The following is a 26,494-nucleotide window of genomic DNA, read 5'->3' as shown; positions in this document are numbered from 1 at the left end:
ATCCAGTTTAATACTTTTGTTTCACTCCTCTTTTATATCTTGCTTAAAGTCACTAACGCTATGAAAAACACACACATACACAGCACAAACACACTGTAACCCAGTTTTCATGGTGGGCCAGATTCTGCCACTTATTCACACTGAGTCGTACCTTATGCCACTAGGGAGGCAGAATCTGTCCCTTTATGAATAAACTCATAATAGAGGTCAATAACAGCAGTCTGCAATTGTCAAGTTGACAAATATTACTGATTTCTTGATAACAATGGACTTCAGTGTCACACCGCTTGAGGAGATCTACTCAGTTAATAAGGCCTAGAAAGTCTTTTTTTTTTTTTTTTATAAGCAATAATGATGGAGGGCCAGGGCATTTCCTGGGGATTAATGACCAGCTGGGATAGCTGATGGTTTGAAGCGATGCCTCGGGCCATTAACCCGAGCCAGTCATTAATTTCCCCAGGAAATACCCTGGACCTCAATCATTATAGCTATATTATACAAAAGTAGCTAAAGGAGAAAAAGTTTAACATTGACTTTCTATTTAAAAATGGCGGGGAAAAAAAAATTCTATCCCACATTTACAAAGCAACGGTATATTTTCATTCTGTGATATGTCCCATAAGAAAAAAAAAAACAAACACAACTGCTCATTCCAGCATCAGTTGGAACAGCAAACTTCCCCCAACTATCAGTAAGGATTTAAATTAATCAGTTTTGTAAAGAAAGCAAAATGAGTCTTTTCTTCAGAAGCGAGTGTGTAGTTTGTTCACCATTAGATGAGCTATACAAGGATGAATTGGACGTTCCCATATAATTACTTCAAAATTGACGCTAACGTTGTCACTGAGTTCTCATTTTCTTTCTTGATATAGTCAAGAAAGAAAACAAACATCTACTTTATATATTTCTGTCTTAATAGCCTGGCTTTTTGTCTGTAATTGTCATTGGTATTAAAAAAAAAAAAAAAAACAAGACAGTACAGCACTTACATAAAGCTTACCTAAGGGGAAGTTTAAGTATTATAAGCAGCAGTAGAAATTTCAAGATATGGCCTGGTATCAAACTATACAGTATTATGACTCAAAGATAACTACATTAACTAAGACGAATAAAGTGGCCCATCTTGATAAAAGTAAAAGTGTGTTTAACCATAAACATCTGTCTGTCAAGCTCAGTTGCCTTATTCCCTTTGTCTCTTCCTTACTCATGTACACAGAGCTATTCTAAACTAAAATACCTTTAAATTTTTAAAATCTTTCCAAGTCATAAGCCAATGAATGGGTAAGTTTACAGTTAAAATATAGTGAAGAGAGTTAGCTTATATCTGAAATAATAAGCTAAAACAAAAACACTATCTGCTCATAATCAACCCTCTAAGCTATTCAAAGACACCAGATATACACAGCAGGAGATCAAACTACAGTACTGCACTCAAGTGACCAAAACCCCCCACTAGTAAGGAGAGGTCACATTTATTTTAGACAACATAAATACTATAATTCACAGAAAGATTCTTTTTTTCAATTAGCCTTCAGGCTGGTTGATTAGCTGGCAAACTGTTTGAAAGGGTCAGTTTGTCCAGAACTGGTATTTCCACTTTGAAAACTGCTCAGGCATGTCATATACCTGTGTTCACTGAACACTGCTCTTTCAGGCCTATGACTGAGATGATTATTGCTTGACACCAGAATGTCAGAGGGTGTTTTGTAATCACCTACTGCAGCTAGCATTAAAAGTATTGCCCGAAACATAGTATTTTACAGAGTGCAACATAACTGAAGAAAGTTTTACAGATTTAGTTAGAATGAATTCCTACTTCCAACTCAACAGAAAAAGTATTCTTCGGTATATCTTTTAATTAAGAGTCCTAAGGTAACTTTGGGTTTAAACCCACCAAGAAAATCAACAGGAAAGGATTGGGAGAAGGGGGAATGTGTATAGGTGGAAGGGTTGTTGATGCATACACCAAAACCTATACCTATTCAATGGTTCTGACAAGGCTAATTTGCTTACATGAAACATACCTACCCAATCTCATCTCCTTCCACAGTTACACTATGGCTAACTCAAGGAATTTTGCTGTTGCTATATATTTTGACATTATCGAATGCTGTCTATTTTGACGCAATGGTAACTAATGCAACTGTGCAACTAAAGCCAATTTACTTTTTTTAAATAATGGTTGCCAGGAAACAGAGCTATTTTAATAAACACACACAAGATGAATGCAATTGTCACATTAACTCTCTTGAAAACTTCTACAGTTTAAAATTACACCCTCTTTACTAAGGTGTAATTGAGTATTTTCTTGACTGGTTCCTGCATTTATGAGGTTATTTAAACAACTCACTAGCACATCAAGATCATGCATGCTAATTATCTTTCAAATTCTTATTTAATATTTTGACTTGATTTATGTAAAACTCACACCTACTGTAAAAAGAAAGCAGGAGCCTGCACAGTCCATTTACTAATCCTATCGTTCTGGGAACACAATTCTAAACTTTAGCTTAGGAGTGATTTGGGATTTCATACCTCCTTCTCACAAGGAAGGTGATTAACTCTAAGCTTGCTCTAAGTCACAGAGAGCCCAAACTTGCAGCTTTAACATCAGAAATCAGGAATCAGTGCAACTACTTAGAGAGCTCCATGGGGGGCGGGGAATGGGGGGCGGGGCGCGCTAAGAGCACGGAAGTTTAGTAACTTGCAACAAGACTATTTCATGCCTGTACAGTGAGACTTGCACTAGAAGGTCAAAGAGGCAGCAGCTGCCTGTCTGAAGTGTCCCAGGGTGCGCAGCGTGCTTTGGTCCTTGCAAAGGGGTCTGGTGTTGGCTGGAGCAGGCGCTGGAGGGGGGAAGGGTTGGGAAGCGAAGGAGGGGTTGTGTATAGAGATGGGTCGGGTTTTCTTGTTACCTGTGTGGGGGAAACAATAGCAGGTGAAACTACTGTGGGTGAGTTGGTGCTTCTGTGCCCATTGGCTTCGGGGAGGAGGAGAGGCAGGGGGTCGTGTTTCACTGACACCACCACCACGGAGGCAGCGGCGGCAGCAGCGTCCAGCGGCTCGGCGGGGCGGAGGCAGAGTCTTTTGGGGGACGAGGAGGGGCCGCAGGCATCCCCCCCGGCTGCGGCCGCCCCAGTGTACACCGCCTCGTAGAGGGAGCGCTTGGCCGGGGTCACAGCGGCCGCTTCCGCCTTCACGTGGGGGACGTCGCTGTCTTTGGGGAGGATGTAGGTGTTGGCTGGGGCGGGCGGGGGCCGGTGCCGGTGCCCGCCGTTGAGGATGGCCTGAGCGGCGGTGTAGCAGCCCCCTGCCGCCCCGGCGGGGTGCGGGTGGTGCCCGCCCAGCTTGGTGCCGATGCCGGCGATGCTGTTGAGGGTGGCGATGGAGACGGCGCCGATGCAGTGGTTGGTGTAGGTCTTGGAGAGCTTGGCCGCCTTGGAGAGCATCTGCATGCGGGTGCCCAGCAGGTTCTTGCCGATGGCCTTGTTCTCGTACCAGGTGACATCGCCCTCGCTGCAGTGGTCCCGCGGCCGCTGGAAGAAGGCCTTGCAGAGCGGGTTGCGCTTGGCCAGGTACTTGACGAAGCTGGAGTAGGGGCAGAACTCGGTGCCCGTCTCGTACATGCGGGGCAGGTTCTCCTCGTCGCTGCTCTCCGCCCGCTTCTTGCTCCAGGAGGAGGAGCGCGACTTGTGGTAGGGCCCCAGGGACTTGAAGTAGACGAACTTGCGGCCGTCCTCGTCCATGGCCAGCCCGAAGGAGTCCTCCTCCAGCTCGCGCTGGTTCTCGCGGCCCCGCGTGCAGAAGTACATGCAGGTCTCGAACCAGACCTTGTTGAGCAGCCCGAAGGGGCTCTGCGTGCTGAACACGCTGCAGGTGTACAGCTTGCGCAGGTCCGCCCGCGTGATGGCTTGTTTCTGGACCACCGGCCCCGCGCCCTGCTCCTCCAGCTTGCGGATCACCGCCGCCAGCGTCAGGTTGGCGGCGCGCAGCTCCGGGTCCTTGGTCAGGTCCAGGGTGCGGCAGTAGGGCGGCTCGTTGAGGTAGCGGTTGAGGGAGCTGCGGATGCTGATGAGCGAGGACTTGGAGTAGAGCTGGCCGCTCTTGGAGCGGGCCTCGGCGTAGAAGGAGCGCAGCACCCGGCACAGCGCCCCCTTGTCCATGGTCTCGAAGTCCGGGCTCTGGGACTTCTCGCTCAGGTACTCCCGGAAGATGCGCACCGCGTAGCGGGTGGCCAGCCGGGTGTTCTCGCTCAGCCGGGCCCGCTCGGGGCGCTGCAGTAGCAGGTCGGTCTCCGGGTCCGAGTCCTCCGCGCCCCGGGCGCTAGCGGGGACTGGGGCACCCCCAGCTGCTGCTGCCCCGATGCCGCCGCCACAGCCGCCTCCAAGGCGGCCGCCGCCGCCGCCGCAAGAGGAGTCCAGCCCGCTGCTGCCCCGGTCCATACTGATCATAAGGACCGGCTCGGGCTCCAGCGGCTCCTCCTCGGCGTCCCACTCCAGCCCCATTTCCTCCTCCTCCTCCTCCTCCTCCTCGTCCAGTAGCAGGAACCCCCCATCGGCGCCGTCCTCCTCGTCCCCCGTTATCTGCACCTCCTGGATCTCATCGTCGTCCTCCCCGTCCTCGTCCTCCCCCGCGCTGCAGTAGTGGTGGGGGCGGTGGGTGCCGCCGCGGCCCGGCGGCCGGTCCCCCGCATTGTTCTCCCCGCCGCCGCTGCCGGTGTTCCAGTCGCCGCCGCTGCCAGGCATTCTCGCCATATTGCCGTCTCCCTGCCAGTCCTCGGGCAGGGCGCATGCGCTATATTGGACCGCAGCGCTGGAGAGCTTTTGTGTTTAATGACCTTCAGCTACCGGGAGGCAAAGCTGGGCTCTTAAAGGGGCCGCGCGCTCCCAGCGGCGGCGGGGGCTGCCGCGCGGCGGGAGAGGGAAGGGAGAGCGCGGCAGGGGCAGGGCGGAGAGGCAGGCGGCGGTGCGCGGTAGGGGGGACGCCAGCGGAGCGACTGCCGGCCTCAGCGCCCAGGCTGCGGGAGCTACTTACCCTCACTCCCTGCCGGCCAGCCCGCGGGCTCTAAGTGATGCCTGGAGAGCAGCACTGCGGTCCCCCCGCCCCACATCGCCCCCCCCCCCCGGGGGTCCCGCCCCGTGCTGGGCGCTGGAGCAGCCTCCCAGGCGGCTAAAGCCCGCTTCCTCCACCCACCCCCAGGCCCGCGGTGCAGCGAGAGCGGCAGCAGGTGAGACACCTGGGGAGGGGGGCAGGCACTGCACGCGGGCGGCTCGGCTCGGCTCCTCCCTGCCTCGCCGCTCTAACAAGCCCCCAGCAGCAAAGTGAAACTCACTCTGGGACGCCGGCGGGAGCGAAACTTCGTGTCATCACTTCAGCCTGGCTCCCCCTTGCCCTCGGCGCCGCTTCGGACCAGGCTCGGGTTCCTTGACGCTGCAGCGGCCGGGAAGCAGAGCCCCGGCTGAAGCCCACAGAGGCCGAGTTGGCTGTGCAGGCTGTAGGTACAGGTCCCGCGCAAAGTCCTTTCCGAAAAGAGCTCTGCTCTCCCCCCTCTGCTTGCTAAAGACCGGCTCGCAGCCTTGCTGCGTCCGGCTTTGCCAGCAGCCCGCTTGGTTCCTGCCTTGTTGTTAAGAAGCCAGCAAGTAGCACAGGAAGCCGCCGGGGCTAGGAAAACCCACACAACATTCCGCAGGCAAAGAGGCAGTCCAGATCTATCCGGACCGCGAGGCCAGGCAGCCGCACACACGCAAAGCGCCGCGCCAGCCGTGCAGAACACAGGCACCAACGTTTTCCTCCGCTCCAGCTTTGCAAAAAGCCTGAAACTTATTTTCAGCTTGATCATTTTCACACTGGATCCTAGTGACAAAATCCACCACTTGGTACCCTCTCAGCAGCTCCGAGTCGTGCTCGGTTTCTCATTACTATCATTCGGTTTTTTCCGGTGACATTTTGAAGATTTCACAAACTTATCTCAGTGTTGTTCTGATCGTCTCTCTCCCTTCCTCTCACTTTTGTTCTCTACATTGTGAGCATTCAAAAACTTCGTCAAAACAGCACAAAAACATACGCAGCGTCTTTTTACAAACAATCCCCCCCCCCCCATATGGAAAGGAAGTGATCAGAAACCTTAAACACTACCATCACTACTTAATATCACAAATCTGGATAAATTAATTGACGTTTACTCGGTACTTTTGCTCCTCCTCTATCCTCCTCACTAACCAAAAATACCCTTCCCCCACCCTTTTCTGTAGTTGGTGTATTTTCAACTAGAACAAAGGTAGGAAGAAATCATGTGAAGAGACAGACAAGTCAGAACAGGTACCAGAATACCCCAGATATGATTCATAGGTAAAAGGGGAGTCTGTGGATATTGTGATCTACAAAGGTGATGGAAAGTTATTGACATTCTCCACATGAATTTTGTTTTTATAATATTAAGGGATTGGTTGTAGAGCAATTTTGTTAAACCAGATCACCTCTTTCTGAGATGGCACAAATGTCAGCAAGAACTCATAACACATTTTAACTCCAATAATAATTTGCATTTGTTTTTAAAATACCCACCTCAGTCTATTTGCAAGAGTCTGTCAGCCTGTAGGCTTACCACTAATAATCCTCATTTATAAACAGGTAATGGCCGGAGCCTTGGTAGTGGGCAGTTTATATGGAGTTCAGTTCAGCAGTACAGTGATCCATAAAAACTATGGATGAATAATACAAAGGTAGTCTAATACACAAAATTTGAAGGGGAGAGTGCACATTCTTTACTAATCTTATTGGAGGATATGAAAGAATAATGGCAATCTTCTCTCTCTTGCGAAGAAGGCCTCTGCTTCTATCTATATATGGTTCACCTATAAGTAAAAAAGTGTGGTCATATTTTGACAAGGGACTTTGTAAAAGTAGGATCAGGTGGTTTCTACATGTATTATGTCAATTTCCAAATCCGAAGTTCTAAGTTTACAGATGTAAGGGTTTTGTTTTTTTTTTTAAACCTACCAGCTTTGAAAGCCAAGATGGTGTTGTGTGCACTTCACCACCAGAAATATTCAGATGACCAAATGATGCTTTCAATTACACTTGTGCATGTATTGCCTTCTCTGTTTTATCTATGCAGCCCAAGTGGGCATAATTTGAACAAAGTGGAGATCCTATTGCAGCACTACCTGTGTAACTTAGTTAACAGTTCTGTTGATCAGTCAAGAAAAAAATCCAATTTTTTCTTATGCTTACCATATTTTTGCAGTAATGAGAGAAAAATTAAAATAAAACAAAACATCAGAGAAACTGAATACTCAGAGAAAGCAGATCTGCCTAATAAAGTTTTGCCATTTTTGGTCACTTTTTGGAGTACAAATTCATTTTTACAGCCTTTTTAGCCCTGGTTCTATTTCACTGCATGTAAACATACATTTATATTTGAGAATTACTGTGGGATGAAGCCCCCCTCCCTCCTCAAAAAAAAAAAATTACCATTATTATATTCTCTGAACAGAACTCTTCATGCTCAATGGAAAGCTACTTTTCAGACCACACTCCCAAAATAAATAAATTTGCACCTCCACTAATAGGTTAGTTACACCCATGTATGGTGCAGTTCAGTTTATATTTCATCAGTAAGAATTTTCTAACTCCATTCAGATAAATATTTGTAGGCAAAGCTTGATATTCCTCACTATACTATGAAGTTCAAATATGGTAGCTTGTTCCTGATATAGATTCAGATTCAATACAAATTTAAGTTCCTCCTCCACTCCACCTCTAGTACTGTGGGAGTTTTGGTGGCTGTTGATCAGTTTGTGGCTATTTTTTGTCAGACAGGTGATTTCTTGATATATAGTTTTATCAATTCAAATAAATATAAGCTGCTACTGTGGCTGGTCATTGCACCTGAAATCAATCTTAATTGCAAAATTGATGGATGGCAATTAAAGCAGGCATATGAATTTGTCAGAAATTCTTTAATGCTGAGAACCAAGGACTTTTACTCGTTAAGCTTTCTAGAACAATTTTAAGTTTAAGTAATCTATGTGAGTCACAGACCAGACAGCCAGTTATTTTACACAAGGCTAAGCTTCAGTATAGCCCCTGGAGGAGAAACACATATATGAAGTTTGCAAAAGCAATAACACTCTTTCTGCTGCACTAAAATTATTAATGCTAATTGCAAGAGACAAATTAGTATGTAGAATTGATGTGCAAATTTTAGAGTAGATTAGACAAATTTGAAATAAGCACAACATGATGCTACAGAAAAAGTGCCTAACTATCATGCCCAAAATATAATTGAAAGGAGTACTGTGTTACACCAGAGTAATTATACAGAAGTCAAAGAAGTTACTGTGCTTACACTAATATAACAGAGCGGAGTATTAAAGGCAGTCATCATATAGGGAGATTTTTTACTATCCAAATAATCTCCTGATACAAATAACTTTCTATCATCTGCTATTTGCAGCCCAGTCCTGAGCCAGAATCTAGGAGACTGTACACTGAAGAGGACTTTAAGTCAGAACAGACATTTACAAAGCTGAGAGACTACGCTGTGGATAAGATCTGAAAGACACAATGAGAAATTGTTCACCTTGGGAAAAAAAAAATCAATCTCAAGGGCTAGTGATCTACCAATGTCCTAGAGTTTATTTTTAAATTTAATTCCCATATGTGCTAAAAACAATTAGCTAATTAACAATTGACTTCCATTTTTAAAAATGGTTACTTTTATCCTATAGGAGGATCACAGAAAACATGAACGCATGTATCTAAAAGAATTCCGTACCCCTGAGGACAAAAGGGGAACCTCCCCGCCTCCCCCCCAAAAAAACCACCCTTATTTTTAAGGTGTAAAAAAAGAAAAGCCATCAGCTTGACAGCTTCTTTGTCTGGATGTTCTTTCAATCATTGATTTCTGATTACAGGAAATATATAATGTTGACAGACCTGGAGTTGCATGTGGAGTCAAGTACATAATGAGTAAGTAAAAAGGAAGTAAAAAACTTTGAGTGAGGCTGGAGAGGAGAAAGGACACCCTGGGCAACCTTAATACAAACTTCACTACATGCTTCACTACATATTCTAGACCTCTCAACAAACAGGAGGGAATTTAGAGAACGAAAATAGTTTACAAGGGATTGTAATTGGGGAGAAATTAACAGTTCATCTTGAATATCAGGTCAGAAGTCTTCCTGGAGGGGAGACTTAGCCTGCACAGGTGTATCCCAAAAGAACTGGGAGCCCTATTGCTCAAGACATTTAAAACTAGATTGGTTAAAAGCAGCAGAAACTGGACTGTAGAGAATAATTCTACATTGCCTAACCCCCTTTGCCGAAGTCATCTAATTCTAACTGTCATGGTATTACTTAAACCCCAATCAACACATCTACTCCACCTTCCTTGGAGCTCAAAGCCCCAGTTCTGCAATGAGTACTGTGAACATTGTAGGATTGGGGCCTATTCTAACATAAGCCCTATGCACACTGATAAAATAAGGCATATTTCAAGCAGCATTAAACACATTTTAACTAACAGGATGTTAAACACCACATAACAATATCAAAGTACCTGCCACATTAAGGTTCACCACTGGCCTCAGTTTCCCTTTTTTTCCAATCCCTCTAAGTATTCATATGCCACAGAACTAGTATTCCAAACTAAGATCTCCCCTCTGGGTTCTGGTTTATTAATGGTTTTACACTAAAGGTATTCAACTCTTTACCCTTGTATCCAGCTCCCCAGCCCTTTGAGGACTTTTATCACTGCTTCCTGCTAGTCTTGCTCCTGTTCTGATCCCTCTGCACAGGCAGCTCACCAGTTCCACAGTTCTTCACAGCAGTCTGCAAAAGGATAGCTGCCTGGAGAAAAGTCCCACACCAGATCTTTTCCAGTTCCTAATCTCCTTCAACCTGAACTCAGTCTACTTCTCATATAGTCCTTGTAGTTAATCACCAGTTCCCATTATTCTTCCTGGTCATGTGTCCCTTCTAGTCAGGTGCTTCATGGGGATTTCCCCAAGAACTAAAAATACCCAGAAGTCCATCCTTAAAAGGCCACCTGCTGTAATGGACATGTTAAACCTATTTGAGCTTCTGTAGTGGGCAGAGCCCAAAAGGAGATTCTGTTTATGAAAACACTAACATTTTCCCCCTTAGCAGAAACTAAGGAGAAACAGAACACAAGGGTCACCTAAGTGGCTTGTGGAAATGAAGAACGAAACCAGAATGGGGACGAGGAGATCAAGGTTCAGAATGAGGGATTTGGAAGGGGTCATTGAGAAGACACGCACTATTACCAAAAAAAAAAAAAAGAAAGTGCCATTGAACACCATCCAGAGGAATTCTGCCCAAATGTGTGATCCAACAAGTGTAAGGGAGTAGGTCCCTCATCCTGCACTGAGAAATGGCTGTTTTGGGCAGTGCTAAAATGATCCTATTTAATCCTTGAGAAGAAGTGGGTTCCTCCCAGAAAAAACAAATGATCATCTCTGAAGGAAAGGAAGAGGTTGCAAAACAAAAAGGATCAACTACATATGGGGGACAAATAATGCAAAAACAGGGATGGGAGCGAGGTTACAGAGTAAAAACAAGGAATTCAGACAACCCTGAACAAAGAACCCTGGACAACGCCTACCACTCAGAGAACAAGTCCTAGGAGTCAGTGGATGCCACCCAGAGAAATTCTGCTCAAATATATGAACAAACAGGTGACAGGAAATAGGCCCCTGTGTCACAGATAATCCACCCCGTTGTCTAGCTTCCTCTTTCTGGATTAATGGGAGGCCATCTTGGACAATGCCAGAAGCAGAGTGATGACGTCTCTGGACTTTGTGGGACCACAGATAGGATGTACATAAATAAAAAGAGGTGGGGGGATATGCAGCAAAACTTTAATAAAAGATTGTGGAAGAGGCAGAAAAGGGCCTGCAAACTGGCCCATTGTGGGTATGTATACTCCAGAGTCTCCCTCTGACTGCAAAAAGGCCAAGTGTTGAGGACTCCATGAACCATACCAAAAACCACATATGTGGTCACAGCTCCATGGAGCAGCCACCAACCCATATTCCTGGCAGGCTATGGAACTAAGGTGGAATGCAAGCTGGCTCACAATGGAGCCTCTTCTTTGGAAGGTAGTAATAGGTCCTGTCACTAGTCATCTGAATGGGGTAGGAGGGTGAGGAAATGGATGGTATGGAACACAACTATGTGCATATAGCTGTTCATGAGGCTTGACTCATTGACAGACTGTCTGGATGTCATTAAGCCAGATAGTGCACTGGAGGGAGCCAGGGGAACAGGCACAATGTGATATGTGTACAGTGGTTTTCAAACTTTTTCCTGGAGACCCAGTTGAAGAAAATTGTTGATGCCTGTGACCCAGTGGACTTGGGGATGAGGGGTCTAGGGTGTGGGAGGGGGCTCTGGCGGCGCAGGAAGGGGCTACGGTTTTGAGGGGGGGGCTCAGGGCTGGGGTAGGGGGTTGTGGTGCACGCTTACCTTCGGCAGGTCCTGGTCAGTCAAACAGCTGGGGTGCAGAGGCACTGTGTCCCAGAAGTGGCCAGCAGCAAGTCTGGCTCCTAGGTGGAGGCATGTAAGCAGCTCTCACCCACAGGCACCACCCCCCACCCAGCTCCCCCATTGGCTAGTAACCAGCCCATGGGAGAGCAGCACCAGTGCTCAGGGCGGGGGCAGCACGCAGAGTCCTGTGCGCGCCCCCCCCACCCAGGAGGCGGACCTGCTGTTGGCTGCTTCTGGGGCACAGCATGGTGTTGGAACAGGTAGGACTAGCCTGCCTTAGCTGTGCAGCACTGCTGACGGGACTTTTAACAGCCTGGTCAGTGGTGCTGACTAGAGCCGCCGTAACCCAGTGCCTTACATTCCGTGACCCAGTACTGGGTCGTGACGGACAGTTTGAAAACCACTGGTGTACACATTTAACATTGAGAGAGAAGAGAAAATAAAAATAAAATATTTTTTTTAACACAATGCATTTTCCCTGAGCCTACAAGGTCATACCAAAAGTGATGTGCCAATCAATACTAAAGGCATGGAACTCTAACAACTGTTTTTTTGCAATGTTGTCTATTTCGACTGTAAACTCTTCAGGGAAAGAACTTTAGCATCATATGTCTCACACACCTTGCTAGCACGATGAAAATTAAGACCTTTTGAGACTCCTATTTTCAACTGCAAAAGAAGGGGATGCATTTTTTCTCCCAAAAATACAGAAGAGCTATACTCAGGTCTCTCGAGCCCTTTGAAGTCACGTTTTATTCGTGCATTCCCATTTATGGAAGTTTTAGCAGCTTTTTCAGAAGTTGTTTGAAGTTACTATGGAATGCATTATTTAATTTTTACTTAAACCATTAATGTTTCAACTTATATTTTTCTTTGGTTCTGTGATGCTGACGGCAATTTAAAACAGCTGGTTTCTACTACATGAAAACGGTTTGTTTAGCTAGTCTTTGTTTTGTAGTGTACTTTAGGAGTTCCTTTTGTGGTGTCTATGTTGTGAGGAGTGCACCACTAAGTAGGGTTGCCAACTTTCTAGTCACAAAACCGAACACCCTAGCCCCACCCTTTCCCCCCCCAAGCACATACCCATTCCCCACCCCTTCCGTGAGGCCCCGCCCCACTGACTACATTCCCCCTCCCTCAGTGGCTCGCTCTCCCCCACCCTCACTCACTTTCACTGGGCTGGGGCACGGGGTTGGTGTGTGGGCTCCAGGGTGGGGCCAGAACTGAGGGGTTTAGGGTGCAGGAGAGGGCTCCAGGCTGGGGCAGAGGGATTTGGAATGTGGGAGGGCATATGGGCTCTGGGATGAGGGTGCGGGCAGGTGTTCCAGGCTGGGGCTGAGGGATTCAGAGTGCAGGAGGGAGCTATGGGTTGAGGCAGGGGGTTGGGGTGCAGGAGGGGATACAGACTCTGGGGTGGGGCCAGGGATGAGGTGTTTGGGGTGCAGGAGGGGGCTCAGGGCTGGTAGTTAGGGCTCAGGGTTGGGGTCTGGGCGTACCTCAGGCGGCTCCTGGTTAGCAGCCCAACGAGGCTAACGCAGGTTTCCTGCCTCTCCTGGCACCATGCTGGGCCCTGGAAGCAGCCAGCAGCAGGTCCAGCTCCTAGGCAGGGGAGGGTGGGTAGGAGGCTCCGCCCACTGCTCTCACCCACAGGAACCCCTCCCCCCCCAGCACAGCCAATGGGAGTGCGGAGCCGGTGCTCAGGCAGTGTGCAGAGCCCTGTGCGCCCCCCCAGGAGCTGGACCTGCTGGCCACTTCCGGGGCACAGCAAGGTGCCAGGAAAGGTAGGGACTAGCCTGCCTTAGCCCTGCAGCACTGCTGACTGGAGCTGCCAGGGTCCCTTTTCGACTGGGCATTCCATCAAAAACTGGACACCTGGCAACCCTACCACTAAGTGTCTGTCTATCTGGGTAAAAAAGGTGGGTTTTTCCAATCAAATTGGAATTAGAAAAGGTACAGAAAAAAGGGCAACAAAAATTATTAGGGGTATGGAACAGCTTTCATATGAGGAGTGATTAATAAGACTGGGACTTTTCAACTTGGGAAAGAGATAACTAAGGGGGGACATGATAGAGGTCTATAAAATCATGACTGGTGTGGAGAAAGTAAATAAGGAAGTGTTATGAGAAGGAGTAAACACAAGAACTAGGGGTCACCAAATGAAATTAATAGGCAGCAGGTTTAAAACAAAAGGAAGTATTCTCTCCCCCCACACACACACACAGCACAGTCAACCTGTGGAAGACTTTGCCAGAGGATGTTGTGAAGACCAAGACTATAACAGGCTTAAAAAAAAAAAAGAACTAGATAAGTTCCTGGAGGATAGGTCCATCAATAGCTATTAGCCAGGATGGGCAGGGATGGTGTACCTAGCTTCTGTTTGCCAGAAGCTGGGAATGGATCACTTGATGATTACCTGTTCTGTTCATTCCCTCTGGGGCACCCAGCACTGGCTACTGTCGGAAGACAGGACAGTTGGGCTAAATGGACTTTTGATCTGACCCAGTATGGCTTTTGTGTACTTAAAGTTCTTTAACTTGATTGAAAACCCTTCCCCACATTTCTGGGGACACATTTTAACCACTTTAAAATTGGATCAGCTCACATGACACACAAAACGTATTGTCATTAAGAATTGCTGTAGCTTCCCTCAGATGGTTTTAGCAAAGAAAATGCAGTCTCTGGATTGTCATGACTGACATTCAAATACAATTAATTAGTTTCTTTTTTTCTCTCTTAGCTTCATTTGGTAGTGTTTTGGCAAAGTAGGTTTATATAATTCCTGCACCGACATCTGCTCTTGGCCAACTCAAGAAGTTTTCTGGCATTGTAATAATGCAATGACATAATTAATATTGCCTTCTCACTGCAATGTCACATATATAAATCTCTAGTTATGCTATAAGATTTATACACACAAACTATATAAGTAGAGTATGCATCAAGGATTACGCTAGGATATTTTATTTATCAGCCTTTGAAGGGGAAAAAGCATATCCCCTGATTGAGTGAGAATAAACTGCATTTCCTTCTTGCTGTCCACGATATAATATTTTATTCATATCACTAAAAGTTTTAGACTATTACTGTGTTTGGCAGTATATTAATGGGAATGAAAATGAACAGAATTGTTTATGTGCCACAGCAATTTGGTTTGGCTGGCACTTGAGAGGGACTAGGACATGATGTTGGTGTATATAACTATTCATGCAAAGTCTGTGGTGAGATCTGTTCAGAATTTCAGTGCTTGAGGTTTAAAAGGCAGAGGCCAGGATGCAAGACAGAGCTTAAGGCATGTAGGCTGCAGCTGAAATATATTCTATATTATTTAGGTTAAAGGCTCAAGACAGTTAAAAAAAAACCAAACAACAACAACAAAAACCCCACAAACCACCTGAAACAGTTCTACATTTTTAAGTAAAGAAAGGAGAGAGCGAGCGCGCACTTCTGCTAAAAGCAGAAGAAAAGGAAGACTTGGTGAGAGTTGCAAGCGTATTTTGTTGGGCATATGGTATGTTAGAAAAAGGATAGGAAATCTGAGGATTTTTTTTTTTTTTTAATATGCAACCCTGTTCAGACATCCGTTTCTTCATCACTAAGCTGCCCCTTGTTTTAGTTAATCTTTCACTCATATAAGCAAGCAGCTAAGGGCCTGATCCAAAGCCCATCAAAATCAGTGGGGGTGGGTTTTTTTCATTGAAGATCACTATTCAGGTTCCTTTCACAACATTTAAATTGCTGATAAAATAAATTTAAAAAAAAAGGGGGACTCAAATTATGCTGTCTAGCCAGACTGTCTCAAAGCCATCGTTTTGCGCATTCCAGGGCTGAAATTGTTATAGAATTATTTGATAGAGGAGTCCTTGGTTCTTAGGACTTCTGAGCTTTGTTAAAACAAGCAAACAAATAACCCACAAGGTCACGATTAAAATGTACAAGTGCACAATCTCTCCATGAGCAGCCTTGGAAAATGGTTATCAAGTTATTTCAAATATTTTTCTCCAAGTTAATGTGGCAGTTACCCCCTTGTGGAGCTGTTCCTACAATTTAGCTTATTTATTTGTGTACTGTCAGTTTCTTTCTTTCAGAATGGTGTCAAAGCACCCACTGCAGAGAAAAACAAGTCACAAATCAAAGCCCCAGTGTAGCAGGATACAAAAGTGTGAAATCCAGGCCCATTGCTTTCATTCTAGCTTTAATGATCATAAAAACCTGCTGTAGGGCAGGACTAATCTTCCAGAAAATGATTATTGAGCCCTGGTAACTCAGTTATATGTGAAGACTTAAAAATGTTGTTTCTTGTGCCAACTGAATGTTCTACAAGAACCTCATGTGGTGTCCTGCACCTGGCTGAGAAATACGATGCATTACACTATATAGGAAAGGAAGTGTATTAATTCCCAGGCAGCTGTAAACAATTTAACCACCTCTGTCTCAACAACCTGAGATTTTATATCAGTCTGGTTTTCCAAATTTAAGTAAAGTTTCCCAGGGAACAGGTGGTTTGGCAAATTCATAAAACGACAGATAAAACCTTCGTTTGCTGGTACGAATGCGGCCCATGCAGTAATATCCATGACAGCACTGCCAACCCTTAAGTCTCACACGTTTTTTTGTTTCTCTTAAAGCTCCATATGCTGGTATCAAGAGATTGCATGAAAATTTTAACTTTACTTTTGTTTAAATTGAAGCTTCTAGCTTTCATGGTTGCAGAGACAAGCTCGAAAATGTGAAGTGAGTGCACCCTAAAGGCAAAGAAAAAGAACTCACATTAAAATAACCCTCATGATTTTTAAGCTAGTCTCATGATTTTTGAATGCTTGGGGTTGGTAATGCGGTGGCCAAATGATACGAGACCAGTGTGAAATAAGTTGTTAGTTTGGGCCTATTTCCTAATGGATAGGTCCCCACATCACAAACAGACATCTTGGCAACTTTGTTGACAGTCTCAAAAGAGGGGGGGGGGGGGTCAAAGACTGAGAATGAACTGCTTTTGGCCTCAAAATGTTCAGGACCAGATTTTCAAGCGTGCCTAGCCCCAGTTAGTGGATGCTGAGACCTCTGTATCTAATATTCTCATTTTGGCACCTAAATGAAGTGGCCAGTTTTTCCACAAAGGCTTATCGCCCAGTAGTTCCTAATTTTTTTCCAATGGGATCTAAGAGTTAGTGGGTGCAAAGCTCTTTTGAAGGCACCTAGGCAGAACAGCATGAGAACACTTGCAGTGATTTACCTATTTCTGTGTCTCAGTACTTGTACCTAGTACTATCCATCTGGTTACCTTTAACAAAAACTCAATTTTGCAATATTTTTTGTAATAATGATGGTATGCTTCTGCCCATCTCTAGATATAGCATTACACATCCTCAGTTCTCTTTTTTTGGCTTCTGTAGTTTTAATTAAAACCTCAAAAAACTTACTTCTTCTCAGCAAGGCCTATTTGTTATTGATATCTTCAAAAAGTTCAAATAAAAATAAAAACCAAAAACCTCTCTAAATCCAACAGTATCTGAATGTTTATGGAACCTTAGTAATACACATAGCACAGAGGTAGAATTAGTTTTGAAAGCAAAGCAGCCATAAAAGACTCCCTCAAAAGACCAGGATTGAGATAGGCAAAACTCGTGCATCTTAAATAGGAGCTAGCTTGAGTTTGTTCATCTCTCCTTCCCAAATGAGCTTGTCAGATCCGAGAGAGTTAGGGTTTGTTTTTTTAAAATAGCTACTTGACTCCTACTGAATTGTTCTGATTAAGTCAAGGGAGAAGGCTCCTCACTACACCACTGAATATACTAGGGAAAACCTCACATTCCTTTGAGATAATTAGTAATTAATATTCCATTGGCAGCACATCAAATTTCACATGCACTTCCTAGCTTTGGTCACATCTGAAATAATACAAGAAGAGAATTCTCATACCATATTTTGGCTAAAACAAGGAAGCGGTGCACATCTCGTGAGCAAACTTGTTCTTTAAGGTTTTTTTAATCATCTTCACCTGATGGGGGTGCTGAAGTGCTGTGGCAGACTAGCCCTTTTTAGTACTTAGTAGAGCACCAAGCGTACCACAACTCAGAGGCACCTCAGTTGCTATGATGACTAGGCTCTGTTATCTGATGGGTCCCATTCTGACACATGACTTGACTAGGGCTGGAGAAAAGGTCGCCATTAACTTAGTTTCCCTCTTAGTTCATTTCAGCCCTAGAGGTAATTGGGTATCTTGCAGGTCCCCTGGCCAGGGCTAAGGACTACCCAACATATTCTTTGTGGCCCCTTCATGTTGCTGTTCCACTTTTACACAGCTCCACATCTAGGTCGGTTTTTAATAAAGTCAGCTTAGGAACAGCTTTTCTAGCTCCTTACCCACTGGCTCTCAAACATAACTACCTTCAAATACCACGCTGCCTCAACGAATCACTCTTGACCAACTGTCACTCCAACTGCCAAAGAACGTTTTCTTTTTCTGCCAGCCCGTGACTGCTCAGCAGATTCATCACAGCTCACTCTTGTACAGTATTTTTCTTCCAGCATGCCACTATTTCAGCAAGTACAGAGGGGTTCATTGCTAGATAATCACATAAACAACATGGCAGAACTACATAGGCATATTCAAGAGGAAAAAAATGCTTTTTATAAAGGAACGAGCAGTCATTGCTCAAGGCACCAGTTGGAATAGATCAATAACGGCTCACCTTCATGCTGCAAATACATTTATAAAAGGCCTATATTGGGGGGGGGGAGGGAGGAAGGAGAAGAGGGAAGAGTGTGGAAAGGTGATGTTAGCTTTTTGTACGGTCTCACCATGAATGCAAAGTTCATGGAGGATCTCAAAGTCCAAGGACAAAGAACATTACCTCACTCCACTGTACCTCTAACAAGCCAGCCAATCGTACAATCTTATTTCGTCATGCTTTAGTTTTAACACAGGTATTCTGAACTGGCCACCACACTTGTAGACGGAGGACTGCAATATCTAGAGCAGACTAACTTATTTTCTATTAAAAGTGTCAACCAAACAAAATCACTTAAAACAACTTTAAATATAGATTCCCCCCCCATCTTTTTTAATTTCAAAATCATGGGAAAATGTCCACCTTTTCTCATGGTTTTTAGTTTCCTCCTCCCGCACTCCCCACCCCCCCTCCCTCCCCACTGGAAATCGTGATACAAGTTTTAAAAAAGTTAAAAGTGAGAGAAAGTAAGACTTTTTCCTCCTACTTTTCAACTGGAAAGAAGGGAAAAGTGGTGGTAGGGAAACAACATTTTCATTTTCACTCCCACTCCCCCCCCCCACTGAAAAAGGTGACAAAAAGTAATATAAAAGGTGAGAAATTTGGAAAAACCCACACATTCTCTCATTCCCCTACTACTCCCCCCCACACACTTCCCTCTTCCCCCACCCTCTTTTTTCCAACCTTTTCCAATGGGAGAAAAAAAGGAAAAGATGTTAGAGGAGGGGATTATAATAAATAATAATTTTTGACAACAGAAACAAAGTGAAGATTAAAAATTAAATGAAAATTTTCAATTCTTTTCATCAAAAATATCAAATGCTCAAATTTTTTTCCCACCAAAATAGAATTTTTCAATAATTTCTAACTGTATCAGGCAAATCTCCTGTGTATGGTTCAGTGATATAACCTCCGTTAACCATGTGGCTCTGTTTTTTGACCAAAGTCAGTAATGTAGGCCAAACCTCTGCAGAGGAGCTCGTTGAAATGACGTTCATAAACAAGTCTTCACTGATGTAATAGACAAAGCAGCACTTGATTCACCATCCATGTCATCCTCAGAGACCCATTCCTTCCAATAAAGGACGTTATATTTCTATTCCTTCTCAAAAGGACAATGTATCAAAAATAAAATCCCGGTCATCTGTTACCTATTCATACTGGGGTCGGCTTACATTTAGGAACTGTTACCTGCTTTTTAGAACGGAGTAAAAAAGAACCTTCAAAGGTAACTCAATGTGAAGTAGTCTGTCAAGAAAGAAGCAGGTACAATATAGACAGCAATAGCTGTAGCGGAGAACACATGCAATGCAGTTTCCTACACCATGTTAAAAAAAAAAAAAAAAGACTTCTCCAAGTTCCCCTGAAATCCTATTCAAGTAAAAAATGACACAAGAAATGAACATTAATATAGCTCTTAATGATGTAATCAATCAGTTTTGAAAGAGATTTGCTGGATAATGAAGTGGCTAGGTTTGTCACATGGGCATTACAGACATACTGCTGATGACTGCAAACCAACACTTCATGAACAAGTCAAAAAAGAAAAACCCAACCAAAATCCCCTGGATCCAAATCCCCAAGAATACTCTTTAGCCCAGTGATTAGGGTATACCTGTGGAGAGATAGCTGACCCAAGTTCACATGCCTGCTCCACATCAGGCAGAGCAGGGAATTGAACGCTGGATCTCTCACAACCCAGCTGAGTGGTACCACCTCTTTCTGCTCCTCCTGCTGCCATTTTAGACAAGAGAGTTGCTTTAGTTCAAACAGGAATTATTTTGCGGGAGTCCTGTAGCAGGTGTTATACAGGAGGTCCCTTCTGACCTTGGAATCTGTGAAAAAAATTCTGTTTCAATAAGACCCATTCTTTCCTAGTCCCACAGGAAACCCCACATCTTTGCATCCGCAGGTACATAGTATTGATCAGCTAATACAGCCCAAAAAGAGGTATTCTGCCTCAGCTATTTGCAGTCGTCTGAGAACTATGATCCATGCTATGATGTTTATGTTCACTGCAAAATGCATAAGCCTTCAGGAAAAATCACTGGTAATCTGGGCACCAGAGCTAAACGCTTTCCAGTAAAATCAGCCATATCAAATATTTGGCTTTGTTTCTTCAGAGGTTAGACTGGGGAACATGGGACTTCCTCTTGCTCTGCGCAGTCATAGTTGTTGAGCTACTTTTTTTAGATCATGGGCATTAAGCCCCAAGAATACTGGTACTGCTGCTGCTCTAACAAGATCTGTATCACTTTCATGCAAGAATTTACCATTCTGCAGATAAGAGATTTGATTAGTAGAGGTTTTCCAAAAGGGGCAAATAGTCTAAAAATCATCCAACCATATGTTTGTAAGCTGAACAATATTGGAAAATGATGGCTCTTGACCTGTGGAAAACTCCCCTGTTGTAGAGTATGGTGTCCAAAGGCTTTCAGTGTAGCTGTGCAATATAGTTTAGCGTGTGCAGCTCCATGCTTGCCATTTCTCACTCTAGATAATCACAAGATAGATACTCTAGATAAAAACAAGTCACTATTTTCCCTCAGCTTTTCTCTCTTCCATTCTAACCATAACCACAATGGTGCAGAGTTGGAAAGGACACAGGACCTCTATCCCTCAGGCCTCAGAAAGTCAGTGTGGGGGTTGGGTTAGCCAGGAGCAAACATGAGAGCCAGTGACAGTAAGAGGCAGGTAGCTGAAGGGAGCCTGTGGCAGCTGGAACAGGGGAGGGTTGTTGAGGAGGCAAGGGATTGGGGTGGGTCTTGGAGATTGATAGACTGCAAATAAGTGTTAGAAGATTCTGGAGCAGCTTTTCTCATTCTGTCCCTGCTTCCCATTGGTCTTCCTTCTTATGTCCTTATCCCCTTTCAACTCCTGCCCACCTTTCAACCTCTGCAACCCATCCTATCCCCCAGTCTGCGCTCATTTCACCTTCCAACTGCTCCCTGACCCACAGATCCACCAGGAGAGCACAAAATGGAGGAAGAGGCAGCCTGGCTTCTTGCAGTTTCTCCATCACAGCTACCTCTAATGGACAAGAGGAAACACCATGGGCGAATTCTTACAGCCCTGCTGGATGTATGACATTCCTGCTGCAGGGAGACAACAGGGCTGCCCAGATGCACATGCGTCACCTGAGATGCATACCACTTAGCAGCGTTTTCTTGGGTCCAAATCCTGGTTCCACAAGCAAAGCCTAGGTAAAGGAGATTTGCTGGCAAAAAGTACACAGCACCCAACTTGCTGGCTTGTAGCGATTCCTCCTTTCCTGCACCCCTCTTCAACATCTGTAGAGTTTCTGCCAGGAAGACTATTTTGTTTTAGCTTTGCTTGTAGAACCAAGATTTGGACTTTAGACAGGGCTCCCAAGCAGTACACATCTTACATGACTCATGCATTTGGCAGCCTTATCCAGTAGAGTAATTTTGCCCCAAAAGGTGATGGAGGACAATAGGAAGATCGCTCCAAAAGCGCTAAATCCACCCTGCCTCCCTTCACTGCCACCCCAAAAAAGTTCCAGCATCACCAGTTTCTATCTGGCTGTCCGACATGGAAAAAACAAAAACTCCCAAGCATTTACTGTGGCCTTCTCCTGCCTTTCCTCTTATGGTGCCATCTTTAACTGGCTCTGGTTTTGAGCGGCAGCAGTCTTTAGATAACATGCCAAGTTCTCACCTTCCCACTAAATGCCCAGGCTCCTCTCTTTCCCCTTCAAGACTTCTACATGAAGGCCTTCCAGGCTCCCCTATTTCCCACAAATTCCTTCTAAGATCCTCCAACCAGTCTCTCCTCAGCCTTCCCCAGGCTCACCTCATTCTCTTTCACCCCACAAAGACCTAGCACTCTGCTCCCTCTGCAATAGAGGAATCTTTTGGAAGGAGGCTGCAACTGCAGTTTGCTCCTGCCTAGTGAGCCTAGCTGCTAAACACATATTAGGCATGGGTTGTCATGGAAAGAAAAGATGGGGGGATGAGGGAGAGAATCCACTGAGCTGTTGCTCAATGTACCTTCAGACTTTGCTCTTTTCTCCTCTTGTGTCATCAGTTCCCGCACCCCCTGCAACCAGCCAAAACTTGTTGGAAGAACACTGTTGTCCACAACCAATTTGAAAGTTGTGGAAAGGAGATATTCCCTCATCCCATCACCAAGCATATACCTATAGCCCTGTTGCACCTCCTCACATCCCTGCTTGAATGTCACAACAGCTGGCTACTCCAGTGCCCCAATGGCACCTTGGGGCTCAAAGAGCCAGTTGAATAGACACTGCTGGTGTGTATGGGAAAGAGATGATGCAGCCCATGGTCTCTCCTTTTTCTATGGGCTACAGCATCTCAATATATGCGTACAGACCCACCTGCCAAGTTCTTTCCAAGCCACATTTCAGCCTCCCCACCATGGCAAACGGCATAAAGCCACTGCAAGGCATACTGGACGAACAGAAGTAGGGAGCGAAAGGAGTATGTGAGGGGGAAAGTGGCAGAGAAGGAATCCATTCACAGGAACATTTTGGAACACTGACTTCAATTTCCTGCATTTTAGAAAAATCAAGTTGCTTTAAAACAAATTTTAATTATTTTAAAAAAAAAAAGGAATTCTGTGCTAGGATAACTTGCCAGAGACAAGTTATGTTCTGTTAATTGCCAATTGCCTTGCACCAAAGCCACAAGTCCCCAAATGCCTTTGCACATTTCTCATCAAACAAGCACACATACAAAGAAGAACATTCAAGCAGTCATTATCAGAACAGTTTAAAAAACAAGAACAAAAAAAAACCCCACACACACAAAACCAAAGCAGGTTAGCTCCTTCTCTTTCATAGAAACACTGGGCTCTCATGCCCCTGCTTCCTATCATCTGCTCGGGCTTCTGAAAGTCTGTTGAGCTGCTACTCTTTCTCTGCCCTTGCTTGAAGGCAGGGAGTGGGCTCCAGGGACTGCTCCTCAGGACTGAGCATATACAGCATTCACACACTTAGATTTTCAGCTTTATCTGGTTTCTATCAGGAACTTCGGGTAGCCTAGACTAATTAATTTTCTGAATGTTCCCCTTTGATTTCTTCTCACCTACCCATGCTCTCCAATAGCTCCCTCCACAGCTCTCCTCTGCCTCCTCTTCTTCCCTTTCCTCCTTATCACAGTATTTCCATCTCCCCAACCCTCTTGCCCTCTGCCATTCCCTACCTTCTCTACCTCTGCCATGATGCCCATAAAACCCAGCCAACTGATCCTGACTAGACAGGTGACAAGCTTCCTTTTTGTTCCTTTTCCTATTTCCTTCCAACCTATTGCTAATCCCCACAAAAACAACCTACAATACATGTAATGAACAAAGCTGTGCCAATTCTTCACCATAACCTTTTGCTTGTATGTTGGATCCACAATCCACTATCTTGCATTTGTTTGTCTTCAGATTGCAAGCCCTTCAGAGCAGTGGTTGTCTTCGTGTTTGTCCAGTACCCAGCACAATGGAGCCCTAGACCTTGGGGCACTATCAGAATATAAATATCATAATCACAGACTCATAGAAATTTAATATCAGTCTCTCAAGGGTACTCTGATGCTTAATTCATTAAAGCTGGCAGAGCATTTTGAGCTCTTTAGATAGAATGTGCTACGGAATCACAGAAGTGTAGGGCTGGAAGGGACCTTGAGATGTCATCTAGTCCTGTCCCCTATGCTGAGGGAGGACAAAGTAAACCTAGACAATCTCTGACAGATGTCTGTCTAGCTGGTTCTTAAAAACCTCTGATTATGGGAATGCCACAACCTCCCTTAGAGCCTATTCCAGAGCTTAACTATCCTTATAAAGTTTTTCCTGATATCTAACCTAAATCTCCATTGCTGCAGATTAAGCCCATTACTACTTCTCCTACCTTCAGTGGACACAAAGAGGATGGTGATCAATTGTTCTCTATTAACAGCCCTTAACATTTTTGAAAACTTGTTATCAGTCCCCTCCCCGCAGAGTCTTGTTTTCTCAAGACTAAACATGCCCAGTTTTTTGTTTGTTTTTTTAAACCTTTCTTCATAGGTCAGGATTTCTAAAGCTTTAATCAATTTTCTCCCCCTCTCTCCTCTAGACTCTCTCCAATTTGTCCACATATTTTATTAAGTGTGCTGTTCCAGAACTGGACACAGTACTACAGCGGAGGCTTCACCAGTGCTGAGTAGAGAGGAATAATTACTTCCCACGTCTTACATACAACACTCCTGTTAATACAGCCCAGAATGATATTAGCCTTTTTTGCAACTGCATCACATTGTTGACTCATTCAATTTGTGATCCATTATAACTATGGCCCTACCAAATTCACGGCTGTGAAAAACACATCAGTTTTCATGGTCTGTGAACTCTCCTGTGAAATGTGGCAAAGAGTTCGTGGGTGAATACCCATTGCGTCGAAAGTATCTGACGAAGTGGGTATTCACCCACGAAAGCTTATGCTCCAATAAGTCTTGTCGTAAATATAAAGGGAAGGGTAAACACCTTTAAAATCCCTCCTGGCCAGAGGAAAAACCCTTTCACCTGTAAAGGGTTAAGAAGCTAAGGTAACCTCGCTGGCACCAGACCAAAATGACCAATGAGGAGACAAGATACTTTCAAAGCTGGGGGTGGGGGAGAAGAGAAAACAAAGTGTTCTCTCTGTCTGTGTTTTTTCCCCCCCCCTCTCTTTTTTTCCCCTCTTAACTGAAGAGCAACTAGAGGGGTTTTCTGTCTATTTGCCTGGAGACAAAAGGTGTTCTTTTTTAAAAAAAAAACAAAAAAACAAAAAAACCCACTAATTTTTCTGTAGGCGGATAATCACTACCAGAGAACATAGGTATCCAGTTACAGCACAACCTATATATATATATTTTGACAGCCAAGTTTTTGTTTGTTTTATTTCCAACTCTCGGGTGTAAGTTTAGTTAAAAACAGAGATGCAAACATGACAGAGCCCAAGGCAGAAACAGCCAAAGAGGCTGCCCACAGGAGAGAATTGGAGGCAGCGAAAGAGACAGAAAAAAACTAAGAGGCTGCCCACAAGAAAGCTATGGAGGCAAAGGAAAAAAGAAATGGAGGAGAGGGAAAAAGACAGGAAGCATGAACTGGAGTTGGAGAAGGCAAAGGCTGAGTGGAATCTACCGGGTAACCCTAACCATCCTTCCCCAACAATCCACAAATGGGAGCGACTATGTCCACAGTATGATGAATCCAGTGATAGTGCTGAATATTCTCTCACCTTTGAGAGACTGTGCACTCTCCATAAAATTCCTGAAGCTCACATAACCACCACATTGGTTGCAAAATTAACTGGAAGAGCTCTGGACATATTCAATAAGATACCTATTGATGAGGCTTCTGACTATAATAAGTTCAAGGATTTGGTTTTAAAGCAATTTCAAATTACATCTGAAACGTACAGAGTAAAATTTCGAACCCTTAAGAGAGGGCCTGGATTAAGTAATGTGGCTTATCTAAACCAGATGAAGGATCTGTTAGATAAATGGGTCCAAGGAAGGGGTGTCACTAGCTTTGATGGAATGTATGATTTGATAGCTCAGGAGTTATTCCTGACTATGTCCAAGGAGGAAATAAAACAGTGTTTATGGGATAAGGAAATGGACTCACCAGAAAGTAATGCTTCTTATGCTGATCGATATGAGCAGTCCCAGACCGCCAGAGAGGTGGGGCAAGCCAGAACAAAATGGGTGGAGGGAGGAGAGAGGTACAACTCTGGTCGCAGTTGAAGCACATATTAGAAGGGACACCCTCAGACCACACCCTACTATCGGGGGCAGCCCAAGGCCCCAACTACACACCAAGGAATACTCCAGACACCTTATCATCCTGCCACACCATTCTCCAGCAACCCACCTCACCCCAGTGACCCGTCAGCTGAATGATGTTTTAAATGTAATGAGCCGGGGCATGTAAAGGCTAACTGCCCCAAGAACCCCAACAGATTACACTTCATTGCACTGGAATCACACCAGAGGTCCTCAGGCCCAGATACTCCCCAGATACCCTCAGAGCGGAGGGAAACTGTGAGTGTGGGCGGGAAGGTGGTCACCGCGTGGAGGGACACCGGAGCACAAGTGTCAGCTATCCATGCTTCCTTAGTGGACCCAAATTTAATAGACCCAGAGATCCAAGTGACAATTCAACCCTTCAAGTCCAACCCTTTCAATTTGCCTACAGCCAAGTTGCCTGTCCAGGGCTGGTCAGGAAAGTGGACTTTTGCAGTCTATGATGATTATCTCATCCCCATG

The 26,494-nt window shown here is 44.9% G+C and overlaps 1 protein-coding gene across 5 annotated transcripts in view; it reads right to left on the bottom strand.

The window, feature by feature from the left end:
- KCTD1 (potassium channel tetramerization domain containing 1) overlaps nt 1-26,494 on the bottom strand; it is a 145,993-nt gene that overhangs the window by 93,964 nt on the left and 25,535 nt on the right. Inside the window, exon 1 of one of the 5 annotated variants that reach the window (XM_073331338.1) lies at nt 5,333-5,643. The exons of 1 other annotated variant lie outside the window; for it this stretch is intronic. Coding sequence is in view for 1 of the 4 variants with exons in the window: in XM_073331335.1 (XP_073187436.1) it covers nt 2,916-4,754 (1,839 nt within the window). In the remaining 3 variants the exon portion in view is untranslated. 3 more of the 5 variants (XM_073331339.1, XM_073331335.1, XM_073331340.1) reach the window with 3 other exon arrangements.

The sequence above is a fragment of the Lepidochelys kempii genome, chromosome 2 (assembly GCF_965140265.1).
Source record: "Lepidochelys kempii isolate rLepKem1 chromosome 2, rLepKem1.hap2, whole genome shotgun sequence".
In the NCBI taxonomy this organism is placed as follows: Eukaryota; Metazoa; Chordata; order Testudines; family Cheloniidae; genus Lepidochelys; species Lepidochelys kempii.
Note: the sequence above shows the minus strand (reverse complement) of the source record. Positions and strands in the feature narration are given on the sequence as shown.